At 37.6% G+C, this 19372-nt stretch overlaps 6 protein-coding genes and 1 long non-coding RNA gene across 9 annotated transcripts; 3 read left to right on the top strand and 4 right to left on the bottom strand.

Annotated features, from left to right (window-relative positions):
- The first annotated feature begins 3 nt into the window (after positions 1–3).
- On the top strand, positions 4–2632 carry LOC130691389 (uncharacterized). The gene is made up of 4 exons (XM_057514337.2): positions 4–210; positions 772–1413; positions 1839–1957; positions 2190–2632. Exons 1-4 carry the CDS (start codon positions 144–146, stop codon positions 2355–2357), a joined length of 996 nt encoding a protein of 331 aa, XP_057370320.1. The 5' UTR covers positions 4–143; the 3' UTR covers positions 2358–2632.
- A 379-nt stretch (positions 2633–3011) lies between these two features.
- Positions 3012–3717, bottom strand: LOC132087963 (uncharacterized). Its single transcript, XR_009420971.1, has 3 exons — positions 3588–3717; positions 3227–3520; positions 3012–3137 (listed from the first exon to the last, which is right to left on the bottom strand). It is a non-coding gene; the product is annotated as an uncharacterized LOC132087963 (long non-coding RNA).
- Positions 3718–5009: 1292 nt separating this feature from the next.
- Positions 5010–6761, top strand: LOC130691380 (ZZ-type zinc finger-containing protein 3-like). Of its 2 annotated transcripts, none has more exons than XM_057514326.2 (5): positions 5010–5283; positions 5349–5508; positions 5566–5988; positions 6081–6239; positions 6332–6743. In XM_057514326.2, the coding sequence occupies exons 1-5, from the start codon at positions 5129–5131 to the stop codon at positions 6677–6679; spliced, it is 1245 nt and encodes a 414-aa protein (XP_057370309.1). In that variant the 5' UTR covers positions 5010–5128; the 3' UTR covers positions 6680–6743. The 2 variants fall into 2 exon arrangements, with proteins under 2 accessions (XP_057370309.1, XP_057370310.1); XM_057514327.2 differs by having other exon boundaries at positions 5142–5283; positions 5357–5508; positions 6332–6761.
- Positions 6762–7229: 468 nt separating this feature from the next.
- LOC130691379 (uncharacterized) lies at positions 7230–9223 on the bottom strand. The gene is made up of 7 exons (XM_057514324.2): positions 8889–9223; positions 8670–8822; positions 8461–8596; positions 8265–8392; positions 8080–8205; positions 7778–8007; positions 7230–7691 (listed from the first exon to the last, which is right to left on the bottom strand). The coding sequence occupies exons 1-7, from the start codon at positions 9154–9156 to the stop codon at positions 7398–7400; spliced, it is 1335 nt and encodes a 444-aa protein (XP_057370307.1). The 5' UTR covers positions 9157–9223; the 3' UTR covers positions 7230–7397.
- Positions 9224–10216: 993 nt separating this feature from the next.
- On the bottom strand, positions 10217–12618 carry LOC130691378 (sphingomyelin phosphodiesterase 3-like). The gene is made up of 10 exons (XM_057514323.2): positions 12322–12618; positions 12109–12265; positions 11841–12041; positions 11533–11721; positions 11420–11461; positions 11221–11333; positions 10959–11153; positions 10811–10877; positions 10553–10750; positions 10217–10479 (listed from the first exon to the last, which is right to left on the bottom strand). Exons 1-10 carry the CDS (start codon positions 12430–12432, stop codon positions 10316–10318), a joined length of 1437 nt encoding a protein of 478 aa, XP_057370306.1. The 5' UTR covers positions 12433–12618; the 3' UTR covers positions 10217–10315.
- Positions 12619–13404: 786 nt separating this feature from the next.
- On the top strand, positions 13405–15193 carry LOC130691381 (uncharacterized). The gene is made up of 5 exons (XM_057514328.2): positions 13405–13669; positions 13751–13888; positions 13953–14174; positions 14236–14358; positions 14420–15193. Exons 1-5 carry the CDS (start codon positions 13619–13621, stop codon positions 15059–15061), a joined length of 1176 nt encoding a protein of 391 aa, XP_057370311.1. The 5' UTR covers positions 13405–13618; the 3' UTR covers positions 15062–15193.
- On the bottom strand, positions 15125–17779 carry LOC130691373 (protein RFT1 homolog). Of its 2 annotated transcripts, XM_057514316.2 has the most exons (10): positions 17434–17774; positions 17267–17367; positions 17104–17205; positions 16833–17022; positions 16497–16766; positions 16357–16407; positions 15895–16293; positions 15645–15835; positions 15462–15582; positions 15125–15381 (listed from the first exon to the last, which is right to left on the bottom strand). In XM_057514316.2, exons 1-10 carry the CDS (start codon positions 17494–17496, stop codon positions 15232–15234), a joined length of 1638 nt encoding a protein of 545 aa, XP_057370299.1. In that variant the 5' UTR covers positions 17497–17774; the 3' UTR covers positions 15125–15231. The 2 variants fall into 2 exon arrangements, with proteins under 2 accessions (XP_057370299.1, XP_059351439.1); XM_059495456.1 differs by lacking the exon at positions 16357–16407 and having other exon boundaries at positions 15895–16214; positions 16493–16766; positions 17434–17779.
- Positions 17780–19372: the final 1593 nt, after the last annotated feature.

Below are 19372 nucleotides of genomic sequence, written 5' to 3'. Positions count from 1 at the left end.
TATAGAGTTCTTGAGGCTCTTGGTGGCAAGAAGTGTTCGATGTGCAACGAAATATTGAAAACATTGGGAGTTCTATCGAGCAGAATATTTTTATAGCCAGGTTTTTATTTGGTTTCTTGTTTGCTGCGAAACTAGTGAGCAACATGGGCTGCGTAGGGAGTAAAGACCAACAGAAAGCCGCTTACGATAGATTATCACAATATCAACTCGGTAAGTCGCTCTTTAAGTTAATTAAATGTAATCCTTAGCAGGGGAAACTAATTCTTAAAAGAAGATCAAAGAAATATTTGATTGTATTTCCCTATCATAGGATAGACAGGCATTTAAAATACTGTTACAGTTTAAACTCAAAACTTTTTCAGGTTCTTTTATATTACATTTCCTGTAAAAAGACGGTCGAGACCTGGCCTATCAATAGCGGCTAAGAAAAAAAATTTCGCGTACATTTTTTTTACATCTTGTTCTTTTATAGTATTTATATTCTAAGTGCGTTATTCAACTTTTTTTAAATATCGTGAGACGCCAGGAAAGAGTTTTTTTTTGCGATTAAATCCGGAAAATGTGTTCTATTTTGGGGAAATGACGTATACAATCTTGAACTGGAGAACCGGCGTTGGAGTGCGCTACTTTGAAAGGTTTCAAGCCCACTACTTCTGTGGCTCTTGAGTAACGAAACTATTTCGGAATTAGATCACAGTGCCTGTTGCTTCTCACGAAATAAGATTTAACTTTTTGAAACACCTGCGCTTAACGTACAATTTAATTTGCCAGCCTCACTTGAAGAATCAAAAGGTTTGAAAAAAGTGCCCATTCCATTGGATCCAGAAGAGGGGCGAGACAAGCACCACAGCATATCACCATGTCAGTTCCACAACTTATTCTACGATGGATTTTATGCACCATACATGAGCAATCCGGATTATTTGATGTTGGTAGACGTCCGCGACGAAAACTCATTCCTCGAGAGGCATATCCTCTCTGCACGTTGGTATGGAACCCTTCCGTTAGAAAACCTTCAGGACTTGAGCAAGTACACGCTTATTATCCTCTATGACCAAGATGGAAGCGACGAAAACCAAGATTCAAATATGAAGAGAGTCCAAACTTTATTGCAAAGCGCCCAGTTAGACCCGTTCTGCATTTGTGGCGGAATAGTACAAATAGAGCGATCATTGCCTTATATGATTGCTTCGAATTGTTCTGGAGTTCCAGAGCGTCAACTAGCACTTGGTTGGTATCCGTCCATCATCATGGAAGATACAATGTGGCTTGGAAGAATGGAACAAGGATCGAACACCACTATTCTATTGAATCTAAACATTACCCATTTGATCCACATTGGACAGACAGGACCTGCATTGGCCTTTCCCGGCATGACTTGCTTAACAGTCAACTGGAGTGAAACGCTGAAAGGTAAACAGACTCCGTTCGAAGACAATTGTCTGAGGTTGAGACTAACACGGTAAAAAAAATGTACGATAGTACGACGATGTACACATGCACTATGTTTTCCGTTAACATATACAAAGAAAAAATTTCATCCAAAAATAGCTCTTTAGATGTGGTACTTCAAACAACAGCACGCACGCGTTTCCCAGTTGAGATAGAGGCATTTTACAGTTTCAATGAACATGTAGGCTCATAGAATTTCGTCTTTAACAAACAGTAATTACATGTCAAAGTTGAAGCTGTAGTTAAAATTGATGTTGATGCAGAATTCCGAATTTCATGTATTCATGTTTATGTGTTCATTTTTGCACACACAAGCCTAGTCGCCGAAAATCTAACACAAGTATTTCTCGACTACCAATACATTATTGCTATTTCATAAATTTTAGGTCAAGAACTGTATAACGCACTTAAAGGAGCAACATCGTTTGCCATAAAAGCAATTCAAGAAAAAGGACGTGTACTAATCTTGGGGGACCAAGGCGTCAATCGCAGCGCAACATTAACTGTAATTTTGTTTCTTTTTTATAATAGTGATTTATGTTACTCGAATTGTGGCTGGTGAAGTTCAAGATGCTTTTGACTATATCACCATTTTATCAAACACCATAATTTAGGAAAATTTACGTTTTTAAGAATGAATATTCTCTCACTATTAAAATTTAATCTAGAGATTTTTAAAGCTTTGGTAATGGGAGCAGTACTGTATAAGCCATAAAATGAATTGGGTTTTTTTCCAGATGGCCGTGCTGATGCAAGATAAAAGCTGTACTCTGGAGGATTCTTTTTACTATGTAAAGTGCTTGCGGCCGGCAGTTCAACCCAGTCCTCCTCATCTAGAAGTTCTGAGTAAATTTGAAACAGAACTTTTCGGCAAAAAGATCTCTTCTGTAGAAGACCTATGGTGATCCATTTGCAAAAAATTCATTCTCATTACCAAATCAATAATATTCGCATGCATTTTATCTGGTTCATGCCCTAGAGCAATTGAGAATCATATTTTTTTTTATCCAAGTCAAGGAAATGAAGAATTTTACATGTTTGTTAATCAGCATATGTCGTAATACGCGAAACTTACGTAATTAACAGGATCGTCTTCCTGCGTAAGGCTTTTTAAATCATTCTGGGGATATCATAGATTATGTTGTAACACAGAACTAAAATTTAATAAAATCTCTTTTTTTCTATGCCCTATAATTTGATCATTATTCCCATAAAGCGTGTCTGGTATGGTGAAATATTTGTTTACTGAACGAGAAATAGGGAAACGAAAAATTAAAACATTCATGAAATCGTTCTTATACTTTGTCCATAAAATTGCCGTACCTTAGAGAACCGTATTGACATACATTTTTCCGCCACCATAGTTTTTTGCTGATAAATTGCGTGCTTGCAAGTACGAAATTTGGCTTTCCATGCTAATACCATGGTGTACAAGAACATAGGTTCGAGTTCGTGAAAGAAAAATTTAAATTCGAGCTAAAGAACGAAACTTTCAAGCAATGAATGGTGAAGACAAAAAGTAAGTAGAAAAAGGAACGAAGCAAACCTTGGAAAAACAGCCCCGTCGTCCTGTGTTCAGGTGTTTAAGGGCAAGTGACGTAGCTGCCCTTTATTTAGTGCAATATAATAATCTGAAGACCAAGACTAAATATCACCAGGCATCGGATATGTTAGCTGCGGGAATTCTGTTGAAATAGAAAAAAAACATTATTATCATTAAATTTAATTATGGACAATCAAAATACAAAAAAAGAAATACATAAACAAAACAAACCCAAATTTGAATGTGTTGCGTGCAGGAAGGACAATGGTTTCTAGGGATTTCGACAAAAGGAGCAAAGAAGACAGAAATCAAAAGGATCAGGCGTAAGGGCAATAAAGAACGAAAACATTAGCTGAGAGGTTAGATGTAGTTTGCCGATACCATTCCGGATCGGCCTGTCCTCAGGACTGTGTCCATCATCCATCCCTCGTCGATCGGTTTGCAATCGACGATAACATCGCCATCGCGGAAGGAAACTTCGCCGTTGTCATCGGCATCGTAGTCATACATGGTTCGGTACGATCCCTGAATTTTGAAACAAGACACATTTTTAAATTAAATGCAGTTTTAAAAAAAATTATTAGAATATTACCCCTGAGCTACGAGGCTGTGTATTGGCAGTATAATGGTAACTAGGTGAAATTCCGGCCGACCCCGGTTAGCCACTCTGGTGCGTCGCAGTTTGTTGATGCCGTAAGGCCTGTTGCTGTTGCAATGCCTGTTGTTGCAGTGCTTGTAGTTCCAGTGTGTATAAGCGTTGCGGAAGATATTTCAACAAAACAATGCTATTTCGCCATTAAAAAGCAACGCATTTCATTTTGCAAACTTTCCCTTAAATAGCTAACGTTTATACAATTAGGTGAGATTCCTAGCGGATTCCCTCCATTCAAAGCGCCGCCCTTTTCGTTGGAGGCAGACGGAAAGACATACTCTTTCGTGGACATTTGCAAAAATCTAGGTTCTGCACTTTACATTTCTCCATTAGTCGCCGTAATTGAATCGATTGCGATTGCCAAATCCTAAGGTAGGGTATATTTAAAGCAGCTGTTATACGGAGATGATGTTATTAGTTTCTTTTAAACATGTCTGGATTACATGGATGGAAATGCAAATGGATAGCCAAAAGGAGTCGCGTCGATGTCAGTCAAGAGATGATCGCCATCGGGACTAGCAACATTTTAGGATCGTTTGCGTCATCGTATCCAGTGAGAGGCGCATTCTCCCGCACTGTCGTCAATGCCGCCAGCGGCGTCGGGACGCCTTTTTGCGGACTCTACACTGGTACGGACGTACTCTAACATATTCGTACTCTAATATATTAAATGTTAGACATTGTTCAGTTTAATTTTTTTTAGGTACGAGCCACATCATTGGGTGCAGACCTTGAAGAAGATGAATGTAACAGTGGAAAATCAGACTTTGAAAATGATTCACAGTTTGGGGAAGATGTGGTAAGTTAAATGATTAGCTCTAGTCTGATGTAGTTTCTAATGTTCAGTTCTATAGCAAGTTGATGAAGATGATAAAAAAGCCCTGGCACTGTTTTTGAATCCCAATCCAGCACCAAGGAGAACTCTAGCTGACATTATCATGGAAAAAATAACAGAAAACAGACTGAGATCGAAACTCAGTTTTCTGAAATAGAAAGTAATGGCAAGTGTTATTCATGTATCAACGACAAAAGCTAAACATTTAAATGTTTGCATTCGTAGGTGTCAAAGTCAACGTTCATTCGGTTCTTCTAGCAGGCTACACCATGCTAATACTGACCTGCCGTAGCACCATGATACGCTAAATAATTGTTTCTACTCTTGTAGTTGGGTTCAGACGTCAGAATTCCCATAGATAAAAATCCACGACGTGCATAATTTTTTATACCACCACTAGCATTATTTTGACACGAAAAAATCGCACCCTTTTCGTTGATCTGAAGTACTGTTTTCGCCCCCAAAGTGGTTACTGTTTAGTACCATTCTGTTTAATATCATGGTTCCAAGTTGTGTTACTGTCACGTTTATTTAAATTTTTCAAGTGTCTTTTCTGCATATGGTTGGAAAAACAGTGCGCCACTTTACGCACATGGGCTCTCGACAATTTAATTCAGTCAGCAAATAAAATACATTACGATAAGAAATGGCAGAAAGGGTGGAAGGGAAAAATGATGAAGGTCTAAAGGATAATGAAAGTGTTGGGTGGGCAGAAGAAAACCTGGACAGTTTTGGAGAATACTGTTTTGAAACTGACCAGCTAGCTTTAAAGGGAAATGCAGATTATCAAGCATTGCTAAGGTTTGTTGCACCAATTAGTTATTTAATTTGAAGTCTTATTTTACTTTCTATCCATCTTCAATAAGAACATTAGCAGTGCTTGAAGGGCAGCGAATGATTGCTGTGCAGAACATGGAAAAAATAATACCTCTGAAGAAAGAAGCCCTGGAATCACCTTTAGCATTTATTGAAAAACTACAGAGAGGTGAGAACATGGATTTCCCCCAACCTCAAGTCATTGCAGAGGTTAGTTATAAGCGATTCAGTAGGTATTATGGAAGTAACAAAATGTTTATCAAATAGATTCCAGAAATAAATTGGTCAAAATATGGGGTAGTTATACCTGAGAATCTTGAAGAAAAGGCTACAGAAAATCAAAAGCCTTTGTCTACTAACAACAGTGATAGTGAAACCTCCAAAGATGCAGAAAGAGGCAAAGATGGAAAACTGTTGGTACGAGGAAGAGAGTTCAATCAGAAAAAACCAGAAACTTTCAATCAGCTTTGGACTCCTGAAGAGCAGAAACGGCTGGAAGAGTTGCTTGTTATATATCCACCAGAACAAGTAGAGATGGAGCGATTTAGAAAGATTGCTAGAGCCCTCGGAAATAGGACACCTCTTCAAGTACAAAGTAGAGTTCAAAAATATTTTATAAAGCTCCAGAAAGCAGGACTTCCAGTTCCTGGAAGAACTTACAATTTCACTCAGTATAGCAACAATCGCAAAGTACAGTCTTTAAATAATTTTTTAGTGCTACGAACTTTTAGTATTTCAAATTTAAAAGGATCAGATAAAACAAATTGCCATTTCCTTTCCAGTCTGGTCATCGACATCAAAGGAACAATAGATTTCTCTTTCCATCCTCAACCTTTTTCGCATCAGCTACCCCACCGGTCTACATGAATGACTTGGACGATAGCTCTGAATTATTTAATGAGCCTAGTCCAGCACCGAAACATGAAGATATTCAAGTCTCTGTATGGAAAATGAAATTATATATTTTAAATTTTAAAATTCAAAATATGTATACATCTTATACACTAAATATTTTTGGTTAATCTAAAACTAGGACGAAGATGTTCCGGATTCGTTGAAAATGTCTGAAGGATATAGTGAACTCATGTGGCTGAAGTTAATGAAACGGATCAAGTCTAAGCAAAACCATCTTGGTATGATGATTCATTATGGTTATCGTTGCGATCATTGTGGCCTTGATCCAATTTCGGGCACCCGTTGGCACTGCTTTCTGTGCCCCTCAAACGTTTCAACTGATCTGTGTGAAAAGTGTGCCTTCCAATTAGCTTCTAAAGGTGGCTATCATCAACCTAATCACAAAATGACTCCTATACTTAAATCAGAACCGCTACCTCGTCAAGGACCCAGCTATCTGCAACCAAATTTCATGACGGAAAATTGAAAAAATATATCGAACGTATTTGTTGTAAATTTTTCATGTAATTAATGTGATACATGTATTTTGCTCGCCAGCTTAGTTTACGTATAGTGTTTGTTTGCATCTCTACTATCGCTCATAATTGCGTCAGATGCGACGTGTCCATTAAAGCACTCTAAACGTTCCGCAAGTTTATAGCTAAGCGCTAATTGTACATGTGTATGAACAATGAATGATCAATCGTTTGGTGCTTAGTACATTCCGTACTGTTTCCAAAATTATTAAAACACTGGACTCAGCATAAAAAGAGAACCGTTAGCAATGATCCTATTCCATAGCTGTCATCTATATCCCCTTCTCACAAACTTTCGCATGTCTGGCTAGTGCGCTAATAAACTAAACTACTTTCACGTACTGCACGGGCTCCGAGGAAGTAGGTAAACTAGTAAATTGTAGTAGTCGCGTAGTAGGTATTGGTTGCATAATAGCCGTTATATCTGTTACATCGTACTCCACGTTCCTTGTTTAACGGTGAAGACGTAAAGAGTATGAACATGAAACTTCAGAGGCAATGGACAGTTAATAAGTGCGATTTATTAATCACATATACTATTTAATGAAAATAGGCCAGTAAATTCTACATTATTGTTTGTCAATTTTGTTTCTAGATGCATCTAGAGCCAAATTTGATTCTTTAAATTAAATTTATTGTTATTTTTATTCTTTTTTTGTTGGGAGGGGATTATGAAGTGCATGGTTGTTGGATATAACTAAGGCAAAATCCTCGGTTATTGAATTGTCCTTGAACGTTAGTCACCGATGTTGGCACGATCGCCTCAAAAGCATCGAAGTGAACGGTGACTTGGAAGGGCCGTACGCTGGTGATGACAGTCCCACTGGTAGCCTGAACCACCGAAGCGAATGCATCTCCGCACAAGCGATCTTGGCATATAGTATTTCCTCTTTGGATTGTTCGACCATTATCGGAAGCACACGGAATAGTAAGCCAATCTGTATTGCACGTAGTAGCCCCCACCTGTTAAAAAAATATCAAATACGCTCATGTCATTTACATTTCAGTCATGGACCAAATCTTTGTGCTGTGCTGCTGTCCGTTTTTACCAATGCTCCAATTGGTGTTCCTTGAGCAGTAGCCGAGCCTCCGGTGGGACCAGTAATAGAATACACTCCACCGGCACATACGTTATATGCGATACTGCAAAAATTGCTTTCAGTACGGATGCATATGCTGTAATCTTGATTTGAAAGTTGGCGGCCGGAAGTTCCATCATAGTTGAACGATCGTATCGTACCTGACACGCCCGTGAAGTATTGCAGGCAACCGTTTGGAGCTAAGTACAGACACACACTTATCCTAAAGGCATTTCCGGTGTTGATTTAAATGATATGATCAAATGTATCACCTCTGCTGATAGAATCGCAATTCATCTGGGTCACTTTTATCCTCCATTGACGAGCAAAGCCGGTTCCACTTGTAACCACCGTCAACGTAATCGGACTATTCCCGAGCAATCCAGTTTCGATGTACACTACAAAGTATTTGGACAAGCTAAAATTTAAAAGTCTTCCTAACAGAACTAGTTCTTACTGTGTTGCCCATTATTTGTCCCGCAAATGGCTGGTACGCGACTTCCACCTGTAACAATAAACTGATCTCGGTTGCAGTTGCTATCGTTCGTTTCAGGTTGTATCAGGACCATTACAAAAAAGTCCAATCTAAATTTCAAATTTTATAAATCATCCAACGCTTATTAGTTTCATTTTTTTATTTGGTTGTTATTTACCTTAGCTGACACACGTTGTTTGATACCTTGTTCACTGTAAGTTGACATGATCCTGTGCCATCATAGCTCGAAGGATAATTAATGTTTGAAAAATATGAAGAATTCTGGTACGTCGTTTGGCCACAGGTGTAAGAAACTACAAACCGATATAGCGTAAGTGGAAAGTTCGATTCGGGCTCAACGTAATTAATTGATTAGGCTTAACGAACAAGTGCAGCAGACACCAAATCCACCGGCGCAAGACCCACTGGACATTCCACCCCTAGCGCTGCACTCGGATGCCGAGTAACAGGTACCGTTTTCATTAGCTGCAGTTGTGCAGTCGTCATTGGCAAATTTCACGACCGTAAACAGCGAAAAAACTAGCAAAAGTTAAAATTTGTTAATCGTCTATTCTAATTTCTGTCGAAATGAGTGTTATACAGTACATTTTCCATCGCGTGTTCCAACATCTTCCACATCAGCACTTGACATTCCAGTAAGACTGGTAGGAGAAACGGTGTTGTTGGTTAGGATCGGTACTTCCGAGTTACCACCTAAAACCTGTCGTCGCCAGCTATTACCAAAATAACCTTTTAGCGACGAGCGCTGATTTGCGTGAATATTTTGTTCTTCAGCATGCCCCTGGTATAACTGGCAATAAACACAACTATTGATGAGCACACAAAATAACAAAATCAAGTGGCCTTGAAGCATTTCAGTTATAAGACGAGCTTGGAAACACGCACGGTGTAAAGGAATGTGTTGACTAAGAAGCAAGCTACTGAAGATTGACATTTCGACGATGTGCTTCCTCTTATATACGATGTAGTTGGTACCCGATTCTGCGTTAAAAATGTGGGCGATGTCATTCTGTAGAGTTCATCCATGTGTTATGCGTTTACCATATGAAAACTTCTTTGTCTCTATATGGCTGATGTTCCTTATGTGTGTACAAGTTCGGAATTTAGCATTACCAATCTTAACTAAAATGATTATCTATGAATAAGATAAGTCTACAAACGTGATTTTATTACGGTGAAATATAGACTATATATATCTATATATTGCAATAGTTATTTCTTTTTTATAAAGATTGCCCTTATTAAATTTAATGATAATTACAGAGCTACGTTTGCGGTAAATTCAATTCAGAGCTTTCATTGTAGTAACTATAGATACGTTACGAGCCAGCAACAATCTTATTGTTTTATCAATTATAACTTTCATTATTAACTTAAACTTATATTATTATTGTTCGTAAACTGAAAGATTGTTGCAGATTCCATCTGTCAATAGTGTCTGTAGCCATTCGTATAAATAACTAGTATCAACTATGCATTTATGATGAATGTCAGGAAGTGCTACAAGAAACACATCAGTGAAAAACTGCCATTGTAATTTTCTGCATGACACCCAATGTCCCGTTAGAGCAAATCACACATATGCTAGCTGTTGGATTCCGCCACGCTCCCATTGCAGGTAGAAAAACGTTAAAAAAAAGTAACGTGTCAGCTCCCCTATTCAACGGCGGAAGTATCAGCCTAACTACTTTGGCGTTTTCAGTAACAAAAGTATTCTTAATTGCTTCCTTCCTTTCGAAAGAGGCTACTTAACCGTTACTAATTCAGTGGATGACGAATTTTTTTTAACCTCTTTGGAACTAGATTTCGCTTTTTCTATAATGCTGCGACGATGTCAATATATTAATCAACTGTGTTTCCGCAGCATATTAACTTCAATTCAGATTTGAAAGAATCTATGCACGTTTAAATATATTTTGGAAAAAAAACATTAGGCGCGTGTCGGAGACATGCATGGTGTGCTAAAATGCAGAAAATACAGTGCACTGACGAACATATTTTGCCATATTTTGCTAATCAGTTGTTACTTTGAGACTTACCGCGACTGGGATGTGATCAGTTAACCCAGCCAAAACTGAGCTGAAACCATACCCTACTACTTGAGCGGGTGAATCTTTCCTTAACAAAATCCTGTCAATCCGCCGTTTACCTCCCCAACTTTCACGTACAACTTTTCCTGTTGTAAAGGAAACAGAAGCGAATACCGCCACATCACTAATAGGACCAAAAAAAATGAATCTTTGAATTACCATCTTCATTCGTCGAAGGGTCTATGGATGCAAGCGCTGTAGTTTGTTCTACGACATCGGCGTCAAGAACGTATTGTCTGCGCTTTACGTCATCAATAAGAACGTGACGCAAGGCTTCCGCTGTTGAAACAATGGGTTCATGCATTCGTAATTGGCGCAGCTCTGTTCCTACAGTCCAGTGATGGTCCTCTCCTGGCTCTGAATTTCGAAAACAATTCCATAGTTAATAGGCTTTTAACGATAAAAGAGGGTGTATACTTTTTGAACAGGCGTCAATATACTGGTTAAAAAGCGGATGGTTTTGTGTGGCTGCGTCACCTGGGGACTTTACCAGGAAAGTTTGGGAAAGCCTTTGATCACTCAAAAGGTAGTTAATAAAAACCTTCAAACAAAAACAATAACTTACCATGTTATCAAAGTTAAAATCGCCACAAACCGCATCAAAAATAACGTTCTCTTCCGGTAGCCGAGTCTTTAGTCGGAAAGCGTTAATTGCAGAAAGAGACTCGCTAAGCTGATGATAGAGAACTGGTTCTTTTCCCTGGTAGGCTTGCCCGTGTAAATTTGCAACATATGCTATTCGTTCCTTATTGATTTGTATCTAGAATTTGTTTTGTGCAATTGACTGGAATGTTAAGTGGACAGAACTGGCATCAACATCAATTTACCTTCAAACAAAGAACTCCATATGAGAAGAATTTGGCATAATGAGTTCGAAACTGAAACGGTTGAAATTCTACGGCGAGAATCGGGTATTTACATGCGACGAATAAACCACTTCCTTCAAATCGATAAAAGCTATTAAGAGTCTGACGTAGACAGCTAAATTTTGTTTTTCATCTCTTTCGATTCTTATCCGACGTTTACCAAATAAACAACAGTTCGACGTTAATCGATGATCTCCGACATCTAATATAGGATAAGATATTTTTAACGAGCACGTTTGTTGTATCGTTTTCACATTACTAGATAAAATGTACCATGGATGAAGTAACTGTATTTAAGTCCTAGTTGATCAATCATTGTTGCAGCCCAATATCTTTCCCAGACTTCTTGCACACAAAGAATATCTACATCTGGGAGGTCTGCTATAACAGTATCCTTCTTACACAGTTGCGGGAGAAGAAGATTTTGAAGATAGTAAGGTGTTTGCTGCAGCAGTTTTTGCCCTGCAATTTGTGATGTTTTTGTTTTAGTTGTGGGGTTATTTTTACACTAATGTAATATAGTAATATTCTTCTAACTCTTTCCTACAATGAGGGAATAGCAATATTTGAATAACACGTGCCTATTAATTTAGATCTAGCCATCGGATTTCCATTGTTGTTCCATCTGCAGAAAACTTCATTTGCCAACAAGACATTTGCACAAGCTAAGGTAAATACTTCCTTAGTTTCTTCACTTTGTTTATTCCCTTTTGTGCCTAACTCCAAATATGAGTACTTTTTGCGTGGAAAGGCAGAACAAATGAATATCCACAAGAGAAAGCCTACAAAGTCAATAATTCCTAAGAACTTCAAAATAACAATGATAATAATAATGAAGAAAACAAACACCTGCTACTCCAACAGGAAATAGTCCCAGAAAAAAAATACACAATAAAGGACCAAACAAGAACTTTTCTTTAACATTACTCCACCAGTCAAAGGAATTCAAGTCTGGAATGAAGTAATAAGCTATTATTTTGCTTAAAACTGTTGCCCATGGATAGACCTATGATGAAACAGTATAGTAATTAACCAAATACATGAAACTGTAAAACAAAGAACCATGAAAAAAGATATTTGGTCCAGGGCTGAAGCAATTGAACTAGAATGATGAGATAAAATTTTTGATATTCCTGACATTTCGCTTTTCGAGAAACTCATTCTGCAAGACATTAGACATGAGTTGTTTCTGGCAATATCATTTTGTTGAATTTAGACAGGTTGGTGGAATGATCCGGGAAACTTTTCTTTAAATCCAGACACGATTCTGATGGACGAAATGCGGTCTACAAATTCGTAATAGCACTAAGGGTATTTCATTAATTTAAAAAACTTGAAAACGACATAAGGAACACGAGAAAGCACTAAAGAAACGGAAGAGAGTGGCGAAGATTTGCAGACGAAAATTTTATTTCCCAGTGCTGTTTTTCAAATTTCCACTTCTACCTGCTTCTACAAAATTTGATAAAATTATTTTTGCCAGTTTTGCTTTACGTCTTATGTTTTGTTGAGTTACCTAATCTGGGGTGAATATAAATCAATCAAAGAACCCTTTAATTAACCGTTTTCTTCAAAATTCGAAAGGCTTCCAAGATTTTGTCATCGAATACGTTTATTAGTCATTTTTGCCGTTTGTTCTGAACTTTCAAATCACCGATGCCAACATAAAGTAGAATTTCATCAAGTATTTTAGCGTATTAAAAAAACATTCAAATAGAATTATAGTGCCATGTGATGAAGGATTAGACTAGCATTAATGGGGATTGCCTCCCTGCCTCGAGAAAAGTAAATCGCAAACGATCGGGGAACTCCTTCTCCAGTATAGTGGGGCGCGTGTCACACCGAGAGCCCTGGTATCATTTTAAAGGGAATAAAATAACGACGCTGAAAAGAAAACCAACTAATGATGTCAGCTGTTTGGTAAGCCCGAAGATCGATTTTGCCAAGAAAACATTTGATGGATTGTACTGGGATGTGCACCCTGATTAATCACTCCTGATTGAAACCTAGGATGAAAAGTCAGGTCACTCCCATACTCGAAAGCCCTTACCGAAACTCCGAAATGCTTCCCCGATCGGCAAAATTGCACCCCGCTTGGATCGGAGCAGATCTCTAATAGGTTGGCACGGTTGACAAAATTACAGCATGAGTTGGTATTACTGGCAGAAGTGAAATCCGGTTATATAGAAAATTTTTCGTCAACAGTGAATAATGCTTAAAGATGTAGAGAATATCGTCGTAGGAATAGCATAGGATCTACTGCCCTCTACAGCTATATCAGTCGGTTGTTCTATTGTATTTTTTTCTACCGAGGAGAATATAAAAAGTCAATGTTTTGCGTTACCATGGTTGCGGTTTCATGATGAAGAGAACATCGCTGAAAATCGTCTTCGAAATCCAAATCAATTCGGTAAGTGCAAAGGCTCTACGAAATACTATTGAAATAATGATAATTTGGATAATTTGCTTCTTTTTTTCCCACTTTCGAAAGGTGATTTGCCCAAACACTCGGTTAGATCCATCTAAATGGATACATTTACGTGTGGGCTTACTAGGATGGTATCTACGGAGCCGTTTATTAAAGGCTCGGTTCCCACTGCATGTAGACGAGAAGATGCGGGTAGAACGGGTAAAAAATCATAGTTATAACGATTTGTACTACACAAGTACACAAACGAAATTTTTCTTTCTAGACTTTTCCTTTGTGTAGTGCTTCTAGGCATCTCTACTCTGCTTTAATTGGCGAAAGATTGTGTGTTGAACTGGTGCAACTATATCAAATGGGATCCAAGGTTCTCGCCTCATTTAATACAGATGTGAACGATATTGTTTTTGAGAGTCCGGAGATAATTAGAGAGAAACAAATTCGAACTGAGCAGCACACCATGATTATGCATACTACACATCATTTTCCGGTGAAAATTTGGTTGAGAAGGTTCAGGTGCTTACGAGCTAACGCTCGCATGTCTACTTTAGGGAATCGCAAATCCATACGTGAATGCGACGATCACAGTACGACTTGTACGTATCAACGATTGTTCTCTTGAAATTTCTCGCGATGGAGGCTACAACTTAACTCTTGGGCTAAAAGCTTCTGAGGTACTTGAACATCCATAATGTTTTTTACGTTCCAAAACTAAGTCGGCATCTACTTTGCTAGAATCCTCACTATGAGGCTCCACTTAACGAACCTTCATTTGCGACCCACTGGTCAGAAAATGCTTATCCTCTTCGGCCATGTCAAAGAATGGCGATATCGCGACCTGAACCTCCCAGGTTACTTAAGCCTGGAAAGCGGCAAATCTTTTGCGTTAGGCGTGTTGACGATCGACTCATCGGGCGCACACCGTCTGTTCCGCCGCCTTCCCATAATGTGAATCGTGCAACAGCCACGTCCAATTATGTTGCAGCACGAAGGGCGCCGTCCCCTATGCAAAGAAGCAATTCACATATGGATACGGTTTCGAGTTTACTTCGCCGAAAGCCTAAAATAAATCAAGGCATGAAGTTGTATGAACCAGAATACGAAAAAAAATACGGGTGGGGATTTCAAGATCAGTATCAACCGAGGGATAGCCCTTCACCGTCAACTTTTGATAGATTATCATGCGAAGGCCGTCGTCGAATGGGCTGGGAAGTTGAAGATACGGATTTTACTCATCGACAGGATTTAGGCGAATCACATTCTTCCCAGAAGCGCGATACAGACAGTTACTGGATCAACCATAATTCAGAAATTTGCACCCTTTGTACCCTTTATTACGAGTACTTCGGTCGCCACTATCCAATGCACATTATGTAACCCAGAGGAGCATCAAATGTCATCTTTTACTAAAAGAAATGCAGAGAACACGATTAGCGTTACTTTAAGTATTAAATGTTCTATTAGTACGTTGCTCTTTTATTATGTTATCAATACACAGTTTAAACGTTTCATCCTGTTTGATGGCGAATGAAATTTTTAGGTTTTCATTAGTCTACCTTTCCAAGACGTTTTTTAACGGCAATCACTACTGTGCGCATCAATTCGGGTTCCTCGTACAGTACAGCACCAATCACAGCAAGACCACAGATTGCACCGATGATAACATGAAAAATGGCAGATTCTGGGTATACAAGCAACTATGAAGAGGAAAAATAAACGTGTCTAAATATGCTAAGAGACAGGTGCCATTTTTTGTAAATACAAATTTTCAACTTACGGACGAAGTTGCCGTTATGGCGAATGCGAAAACTAAAGATGAAGTTTCAAGCATAGTAGGTATCATGCCACGCAATGGCTTGAATCCCAAATTTTGATATTGCCCGCTAATAAACCAGAGGCTAGAGAAAAATAAATTAGGTAAACAAATGATGAATTGCTTTCAACCTGATTAAGGCATTACCTGTGAATGATTCTTAAAAGCATATTGACGCAATTAGCCAGAATGAATCCAACGCTTCCCACAGCACGGCTCAGCAACCATGACAGAAACAAGAATACGCACGAGAGAATAACCATCAGCCCATTATACTTGTCTAACTCTTTGGAGCTCATGGCAGCAAATACATATGCTTCGGTTACTCCATTGATGGCCTTGATTTAAAAAGAAAGGAAATAAAAGAAAAACTTTTGTACACATGTTTCCAACAAACCATGAGGCAAACGGAAAGGCAATGAGTTTTCATTAACAACGGGCCAGGTCCATCAGTTAAAGTGATGCCTCCATAAAGACGAAGGAGTAGATGGGAATATGAGAATCCAAAGACAACTATAATGGAGCCTATAAGACTAAGCGCCCTTAAAAGTCTGTACAGAACTCGAGCAACTTGTTCGATTTCTTGACGGGGCTGTTGTTCAATTGGGATCTGTCTATTTAGCATTTGTGCAAAGTAAAAATAGCTGCTCTCCTCAATTGGAAGAAAAATAAATCGAGCAGCCATGGATCCTAGATTGTTAACGACGTCATAAACACCTTGCTCAGCAAAACTCAAGACTGCAAACACCGTCATAACATATCTTTCCCCTTCCGTTAACACTTGTTTTAAGATTCCCTGTTATAAAAAAAGGTGATAAATTTTTGATGAACTTAAAATGGTTGATAATGACTGCCATACTTGCTTGAAAAATCCCCATGTAAGGAATGCAAGATCACTTTCGATGAAGGTCTAAAGAAAAACCAAAATAGAATTTAAAGTTTACTTCTTTTCATTATCCATCGATAACGATAATAACCCGAAGTAATATTTGTACAGACCTGTCCTTGGATTCTTTTAGGGAAAAAGTCAAGCACGGAATTCAATGGTAGTGCCAATAAAGGGTCATCTTTATGTAAATCCTTATTTTTGATAAGGTTTGCCTTCCTTTGAAACTGTTGGTAAAAATAAAACCAATATAGCACTACAAGGACGGTAGAAACTGCCACTTGTCCACACGCCGTTGCTTTGATGGTGTAAGCTGGGTAGTACAACACTGACACAACTAGTGTGCCAACTCTGATAAGCATCATAACACAATCGACAAAGATCTGAAAGAGAAACATTTTGGACTTTATACATTTTGTTTTTCCCATCCCTGCTGTTCTCACACATACTCTCCATCTAACATACTGAAATGCCTGGGAAAAAAGGTAGACAGGCTCTACAAATGATTCTATCACACAGCTTATGCCAAATATGTAGACTGCAAATTTATAATCTGCAACATACTTTTCTGCTGGAAGTTCTAGCCAATGCAACCAAATGTAACAGAATGAAAATGAACAAATAATTACACTTGGCACCCTACAACGAAATCATTATATAGGTTATGAAAGGGATGGGAAAAAAACCTTTTAGAAGAACTACTTTTAACTTGATACTTACGTTAGCCACAAAAGATTTATCACTTGAGGCCAGTTGTGTTCTCTTGTCTTGCTCATACATCCTCTGCGGAATGCCTCACGTGAGATGAAAAGAATGGTCATGCTGTAATTAAAAATTTTAAGTGGATTAAAAAAAACACAACTGTAATAGGGAAAGTTAATACATTAATAGCATTAGGCGAACATTCAAAATACCAAGTACATCTTTGTCTACATTATGAAGGACTAGGCCATTCAGAATAAAAGTGATGATTCGGAAGGCCACCTATTGAAATAGAAAAATGAAGTTATTTCTAATACACAATATTTTTTTCATATTGGAGGATGTTACCTGCAGAATCATATTATATGAGGCAGCTTTAATACTTCCCTCCAGAATCTTGTCACCATCCATGTTTAATGTTTATGATGCTAACTGTAGTATGAGGTAAAAATATTGCTAATGGTGATCCCTCCAGGTAAGGTGAACAAAAAACAATGACTAGCAGATTAAAGTTTTGACTGGGTTTGCTGAGACTATACATGCATCTGATTGCATCCAGACAATTGTATGGCTATGGAAATATCACCCAATTATGTAATCATTTACTATAGCCTTATCTTAAGATGTTTCTTTATCTCTTGCTTCCACTTCTATGTTCCACACATTAGTTTAAGACACAAGCAAACATCCACTGAATTTGTTCACCATTGTGGCAGCAACTATGGATGAAAGGAAAAATAGCAGTCTAAATCAAAACAGAAAGCAAGATCGTCTGCTACTGTAGACAGGCTGGTCGCGAGGCAATATGTACTACTTAGTACATAATCGCGCCTACAGTTTTCTATATGGAGAAAGTGTGCGTTGTCGCCACTAGGGCCTTGATTTGGTTGCTTTAGTGGTTAAACCACTAAAGTTAAACCAGTTAAACAATAATGCGTGTAGCGCATGTCTTTTAATTAATGAAATTACTTGAAATAACATGAATTCGGTTGATGTAAATTTTTCCAATGACGTAATATGTACAATATAAATACTAATGTATATGTTACAATTATACATAGATATTTATATATATTACTATTATATATGTACAATACTATTATACATATAAAATACTATAATATATATTATATATATTTATTCTGCTTATATAATGAATATGTACAATTTGTGTGGTAATTGAAATAAAAAAATATAAAAGAAATTTTTTTAAATTATTTGTCAGCTAAATTAATTGCAATAATTAGTTGATTAATTACAGTAAATAGCCCTTGGTAAGGGCTATCTATTTTTGTGTAATTGTTATTAACAATTTTCAAAGGGAAAAAATCTTAAAGGCAAAATGTGTTTTTGTTGTTTTTCGATCTAAGATTCTAATGGACGCAACTGATAAAAACAAAAAAATTGATGTTACGCTTAAACTTTTCCTTTTCTGAAAATTTAACATAACTTTCATAGAATTAGATAGTTCTTGATAAGAGCTATCGATTGATGCAAAATTTGTCAATTTTGACTGTTTATTTTTCTCATAAATAATTATTAAGGGATTTCATGATTTTAGAAAGGGGAGGGGGTGTGTGAAAAAGACGAAACTTTGAATTGATTGTTTGATGCTTAACCTTCGTCAAAACACGAAATCATTATAATATTTTTGTTGCTGGTGATTCCAGGAACAAGTTGTTATAAACGTTTATTTATAGGATGCATTATTTAATCCCAAAAATTACGTTTGAAAAGTGGTTTTTGATAAACCATTATGGCGGCCATTTTTTTACCGCGCCAAGTTCAAATTTTAAAAAGTGTAAATAAGTGTAAAAAATTGTAATTTGTACATATTTACATTTTGTTTGGGTCTATAGAATTTCTGTATTCTGTCTTAGATAGAAAATCTTAAATATTAACTAAGATAAGTTAAACAAATTTATTTCATGGGTTCTCATTTAATTTACAATTACGTGTCTTTTTCCACATTTCAGCGTGGAAAAACTCCAAGCAGACAATATTCCAAAAAAACAATTGACTAACGCCCTGCGCGTTTATCATGTACCCCATAAGAAAAAGTGCATCTGCAACTATGTACTACTTAGTACATATGTACTGAGACCATGTTGACTGTAGACAATGCGTTTCATGCAACTAGGGCTCGGCCCCGCGACGATCGGGTACGATTTTGGCCGACCCGCGCGGTTTTTTTTTAAAAAAGGTCAAACCAGTGCGGTTCGGTTTGTTGTTTTTTTCAAACCGATCGAACCTTTGTTTGACGGTTTGTACCTGCAGTTTATACCCG

The sequence above is a fragment of the Daphnia carinata genome, chromosome 1 (genome assembly GCF_022539665.2).
Source record: "Daphnia carinata strain CSIRO-1 chromosome 1, CSIRO_AGI_Dcar_HiC_V3, whole genome shotgun sequence".
NCBI lineage: Eukaryota > Metazoa > Arthropoda > Branchiopoda > Diplostraca > Daphniidae > Daphnia > Daphnia carinata.
Note: the sequence above shows the minus strand (reverse complement) of the source record. Positions and strands in the feature narration are given on the sequence as shown.

What these genes read in the sequence shown, in the direction of transcription:
- LOC130691389 (XM_057514337.2), top strand. Translation starts at nt 144, where the DNA reads ATGGGCTGCGTAGGGAGTAAAGACCAACAGAAAGCCGCTTACGATAGA. An exon ending in CTGGAGTGAAACGCTGAAAG is followed by an intron (nt 1,414 to 1,838) that starts GTAAACAGACTC and finishes CATAAATTTTAG; the next exon opens with GTCAAGAACTGTATAACGCA. An exon ending in ATCGCAGCGCAACATTAACT is followed by an intron (nt 1,958 to 2,189) that starts GTAATTTTGTTT and finishes GTTTTTTTCCAG; the next exon opens with ATGGCCGTGCTGATGCAAGA.
- LOC130691380 (XM_057514326.2), top strand. Translation starts at nt 5,129, where the DNA reads ATGGCAGAAAGGGTGGAAGGGAAAAATGATGAAGGTCTAAAGGATAAT. An exon ending in GATTATCAAGCATTGCTAAG is followed by an intron (nt 5,284 to 5,348) that starts GTTTGTTGCACC and finishes ATCTTCAATAAG; the next exon opens with AACATTAGCAGTGCTTGAAG. An exon ending in AGTATAGCAACAATCGCAAA is followed by an intron (nt 5,989 to 6,080) that starts GTACAGTCTTTA and finishes TTTCCTTTCCAG; the next exon opens with TCTGGTCATCGACATCAAAG.
- LOC130691379 (XM_057514324.2), bottom strand. Translation starts at nt 9,156, where the DNA reads ATGCTTCAAGGCCACTTGATTTTGTTATTTTGTGTGCTCATCAATAGT. An exon ending in GACAAATAATGGGCAACACA is followed by an intron (nt 8,206 to 8,264) that starts GTAAGAACTAGT and finishes AATACTTTGTAG; the next exon opens with TGTACATCGAAACTGGATTG. An exon ending in GAACACCAATTGGAGCATTG is followed by an intron (nt 7,692 to 7,777) that starts GTAAAAACGGAC and finishes TTTTTTTAACAG; the next exon opens with GTGGGGGCTACTACGTGCAA.
- LOC130691378 (XM_057514323.2), bottom strand. Translation starts at nt 12,432, where the DNA reads ATGTCTTGCAGAATGAGTTTCTCGAAAAGCGAAATGTCAGGAATATCA. An exon ending in ATGGAGTTCTTTGTTTGAAG is followed by an intron (nt 11,154 to 11,220) that starts GTAAATTGATGT and finishes AACAAATTCTAG; the next exon opens with ATACAAATCAATAAGGAACG. An exon ending in CCCTTCGACGAATGAAGATG is followed by an intron (nt 10,480 to 10,552) that starts GTAATTCAAAGA and finishes CCTTTACAACAG; the next exon opens with GAAAAGTTGTACGTGAAAGT.
- LOC130691381 (XM_057514328.2), top strand. Translation starts at nt 13,619, where the DNA reads ATGATGAAGAGAACATCGCTGAAAATCGTCTTCGAAATCCAAATCAAT. An exon ending in TCGAAATCCAAATCAATTCG is followed by an intron (nt 13,670 to 13,750) that starts GTAAGTGCAAAG and finishes CACTTTCGAAAG; the next exon opens with GTGATTTGCCCAAACACTCG. An exon ending in AGAAGATGCGGGTAGAACGG is followed by an intron (nt 13,889 to 13,952) that starts GTAAAAAATCAT and finishes TTTTCTTTCTAG; the next exon opens with ACTTTTCCTTTGTGTAGTGC.
- LOC130691373 (XM_057514316.2), bottom strand. Translation starts at nt 17,496, where the DNA reads ATGGATGGTGACAAGATTCTGGAGGGAAGTATTAAAGCTGCCTCATAT. An exon ending in GTTCGCCTAATGCTATTAAT is followed by an intron (nt 17,206 to 17,266) that starts GTATTAACTTTC and finishes TTTTAATTACAG; the next exon opens with CATGACCATTCTTTTCATCT. An exon ending in CCATAACGGCAACTTCGTCC is followed by an intron (nt 15,382 to 15,461) that starts GTAAGTTGAAAA and finishes TCCTCTTCATAG; the next exon opens with TTGCTTGTATACCCAGAATC.